At 56.1% G+C, this 3660-nt stretch overlaps 1 protein-coding gene across 5 annotated transcripts in view; it reads right to left on the bottom strand.

Moving 5' to 3' along the window:
- JADE1 (jade family PHD finger 1) overlaps positions 1–3660 on the bottom strand; it is a 189512-nt gene that overhangs the window by 54087 nt on the left and 131765 nt on the right. The window contains exon 1 of one of the 5 annotated variants that reach the window (XM_024745104.1): positions 3596–3652. The exons of 1 other annotated variant lie outside the window; for it this stretch is intronic. Coding sequence is in view for 1 of the 4 variants with exons in the window: in XM_024745102.1 (XP_024600870.1) it covers positions 1868–1886 (19 nt within the window). In the remaining 3 variants the exon portion in view is untranslated. Of the gene's footprint in view, positions 1–1867; positions 1982–2302; positions 2344–3416; positions 3568–3595; positions 3653–3660 lie in introns of those variants that run through there. 3 more of the 5 variants (XM_024745103.1, XM_024745107.1, XM_024745102.1) reach the window with 3 other exon arrangements.

Below are 3660 nucleotides of genomic sequence, written 5' to 3'. Positions count from 1 at the left end.
GGGGAAGGGAGTGGGGGGGGGGGGGGGAGGGGTGATCTTTTTCTTTCTAAATGAACATATACCTACCTTTGTCAAAAGTTAAAAATCTGTGACAACCCACTCAACTTTTCTTCTTGAAAAGCAGCCTATGACCTTAAGATGGAATCAAGTTCAAGTTCTACTGCCTTTATCTCTGGCTGGTGTAAGGAGGAAAGGAGATGTGTAACACTTACGTAGCTGAAAATGCCAGGTCATCAAAAACACATATAAAAATACACAAACTTAAGGAAGAAAGCAAAATAACCAAACAATCCGAAAGTCATCTGAGTTAAAAGTGACATTAGATGAGACTGAAACCTTTGGGACAAAAGGACACTAAGAATTCTCAGTTCCAGGTATCTGCTAGAGTGTCACACACAGAACATCCTGTTAGCTCTCCAGTGTGTGTTGCCCACTCTACTACCACACATTATTGTATCAAGAGTGTTGTCTGTGGAAGTAAGGTCCAGTTACACCGAACGCTTCCTTCCTCCACCTAAAAGCGATTAAATCTTGATTAGCTGTGATTTGGTCAAATACCACTTACTAAAGTAGTCTCCAACCATTGGTGGATCACTGCCTAAATCAGCTTTCACGGAAATAATTTCTCTGGATCTTAAAACTAGTTCATTAACTTCGAAAGATATTAGCCTCGAGCCACGTAGGTAACTAGAGAGCTAGCCTTTCGCAGCGGGTTTTCTAAAAAGGAAAAATAGTTCCCTAATAAAAACCTTTGGGAAAGAAGCCCCTAAGCATTGCCATTAATGGAAACTTCAGATTCTCTCGCAATTTCCTAAAAATGTAGCCGTGCCAAGTCATTCAACTGCAGCTATCACTTTACAAAAAGAAAATTTAAATTCCCCCTCGGCTGTGGTAAACAGAGGGCGGCAGACCTTCGCCGCCGCCGAAGCGAGGTGGGCGCCTCCCTCCTCGTTACTAGAAAACCAGCCCAAGCTGCTTTTGAACGGTCTCCGGGTGACGACGCATTCCTAACGGGTTTCGAAGGCACGTTTAAATCGCCCGCTTTTTTGTTTGCACGCTGCATTCACCGGGTGCCGGGACTACGGCCGCCCCCGTGCGCCGGGGAGGGGGAGCCCAGGGTGGGGAAGCCGGGGCGAGGGTGTACGACAGGGCAGGGAGCACCCGGGGCGAAGGACCCGTGGATGCGGAACCCGTGTGGGAGGGGGGGAGAGTACGGGTGGGCTGCGCAGAGAGAAAGCTGAGGACCCCAGGAATGGGGAGGGGGATCCCGGGGAGGGGAGAACTGAGCCGCCGCCCCGCACCGGAGAACGCACCGCGCGGCTCCCGCGGCCCGCCGGGGTGTGCGCAAGGCCGCGGCTTCGCGCGGCGACGCTGCCCCCTCCCTCTCTCTCTCTCCTCCTCCTCCTCCCAAGGCGACAGAAACAACAGCGCGGGAGGAGGGGAAAGTAACTCCCGGCACCTCCGCCGGAATTAGCCCCGGTGCAGTGATGACACCTTCTCGTGGCGCAACCAAGCCCCGCTCCCTCCGCAGCGGCGTCCCCGCCGCCGCCCTCTCCATTTGAAAGTGGCCACCCCCCGCCGCCGCCGCCGCCGCTCCTCCCGCCCCGCCGCCGCCAGCTGCACCAATCCGCTCGGCCCCAGTTGCAAATCAAACGCTCCCTCGCGTGTAGAAGCCACTTGCGCCGCTGGAAACGGCCGCGCCGTCCCCCTCCCCGAGTCCCTCCCGGGCGGCACCTTCAGGCTGGGGCGGGCGCGCCGGCGAGAAACGGTTGTGAGACGGGAGCGGGAGCTGCGGCAGCCGCGAGCAGCTAGGAGAGGGCTCGGCGCCCGCTCCCGCCCCCAGACAGTTCTGGAAACTGTGTATCACCTCTGTCACAGGAAGCCATCCGACGAGGAAGGCGGCGCGGAACCAACAAACAAACGCCTGCGGCCGCCCGCCGGAATCAGCGCGGGGACGGCGACGGGCTTCGGGCAGTTCCCCAGGCGGGAGCGCGGTGGCCGCCCCCGCGCCTCGGGCTTTGTGCGGGGTTCCCGCGGCGCGGGCGCGGTAGCCCCCCACCCCGGGCCCAGCAGCTCTGCTGGGACCGTTAGGTGACGCTCCAGCCGCGGCCGAGAAAGCAGCGCCTCAGCCGCCGCCCGCCCCCATTTCCACATGGAGCCACCTCTCCTCCAACGCCAAAGGCGGGCCACAAAAGTTGGCCCCAGGGCCACCCAGCACCTGCCCACGTGCCGCGGAGGCTCGCTCCCGGGTATCTCCCGTCCCCTTCCCCCCGCCGCCCTCGGCCGCCAGGTCACCTATTACCGGTGGGAGGGGAGAGAGGCTGCTATTTAAACGCCCGCGGAAGTTGAGGCACCCCCACTGGCGGGTGCCGTGCACCTGCCTCCCGCCGCCGCGCTCCACCACTTTGAGCAGCAGCCGCGTCCTCGGCCCCGCCTCCAGCCCGCAGGCGGGCGGGGGGAGCGGGAAGGAGGTGGAAGGGATCGAATTTCTCCAGCAAATGGGACCGTTCCGACAGGATTCGGTTCCCCGGTCAACATTCCACATTCCATCCCTCTCCCGCATTTGCAAGCCAGCTCCAACAACCCGGAAAGCCTGCTAGCTATCGAACAACAGCCCCCAACTCACAAATACACACTCGCAGGCACAAGACACGTGCACTGAAGGGCTTTGCAACTTGCAGTCCCGGGGTGCACACTGCACGTTCATTTCAGGCAGCGAAGACCTAGCGATACCACCTCCACAATTTGCAGATGGTGCCAAAGGTTGCAAGTTGCAATCCGTTTTAAGTTCATGGTTAATCGGTAGTTTGCTCTACCAGTGCAACTCCTTCCTAATTTCACCGATAAAGGGTTTTACACTTCACAGGCAGTCTCGCTATAAGTAAAAGGTCTGATCATTGGAAACCCAATTTGGAAGAATCTAATTTCTAAACTGTCCCTCCACCCCCCACCACCACCCCTCCCTCACTGCCCTTGAATTGATGCAATGAATATTTTGGACATGTGGTGACGCGGTGACAAGAGCTAAGGCTGCGGCCACCCTACACAGATGTACCTATACACACACACCTATGTTTGGACAAATACAGTCGTCGTCCCTTCCCCCCGCACCACCACCACCATCACCACCACGGTCACACACACTCTGGATTCATATATGTACACGGACCTGTGTTCTGCCATTGCCATCTGTCTACCAAGTTGCTACTATGCTTTCCACTTTCATACAACCTAATGCACTTCGGCTTTTTTAAAAAATCTAATAAACTAAAGCCAACTAAACTGGGCTTCTGCTTCTGAACGCGTTTTAATTGATGATTGGCCTGAAAACCGCATGTTCTTCACAAACCCAAAAGAAGAAAAAGCTCTAAGTCTTCAGTTCCCCAAAATTGAAAAATAATCATAATAAAACTTACTGATCCAACATAGATCAATTCTCAGGATCCAAAAATCATCCTCTCCTCCTCCTCCGGCCCCCGCCCCGGCAATGCCCAAGTTACTGGTGGGATAGTAACGCTGCACTCGGCGGCTGCGTGCCCTCCCTCCTCGCTACATATCGAGAACCCAATCTTTTGGCGCCATATTAATGACGTACTATATTATTTCCACTAGGCAGCGACCTTCGGCATTAAATTACTCCCGAGAACTCCCGAGCAAAGC

The sequence above is a fragment of the Neophocaena asiaeorientalis genome, unplaced genomic scaffold, assembly GCF_003031525.2.
Source record: "Neophocaena asiaeorientalis asiaeorientalis breed wild unplaced genomic scaffold, Neophocaena_asiaeorientalis_V1.1 scaffold65, whole genome shotgun sequence".
Lineage (NCBI taxonomy): Eukaryota > Metazoa > Chordata > Mammalia > Artiodactyla > Phocoenidae > Neophocaena > Neophocaena asiaeorientalis.
The sequence above is the reverse complement of the archived record's forward strand: the minus strand, read 5'-3'. Positions and strand labels throughout refer to the sequence as shown.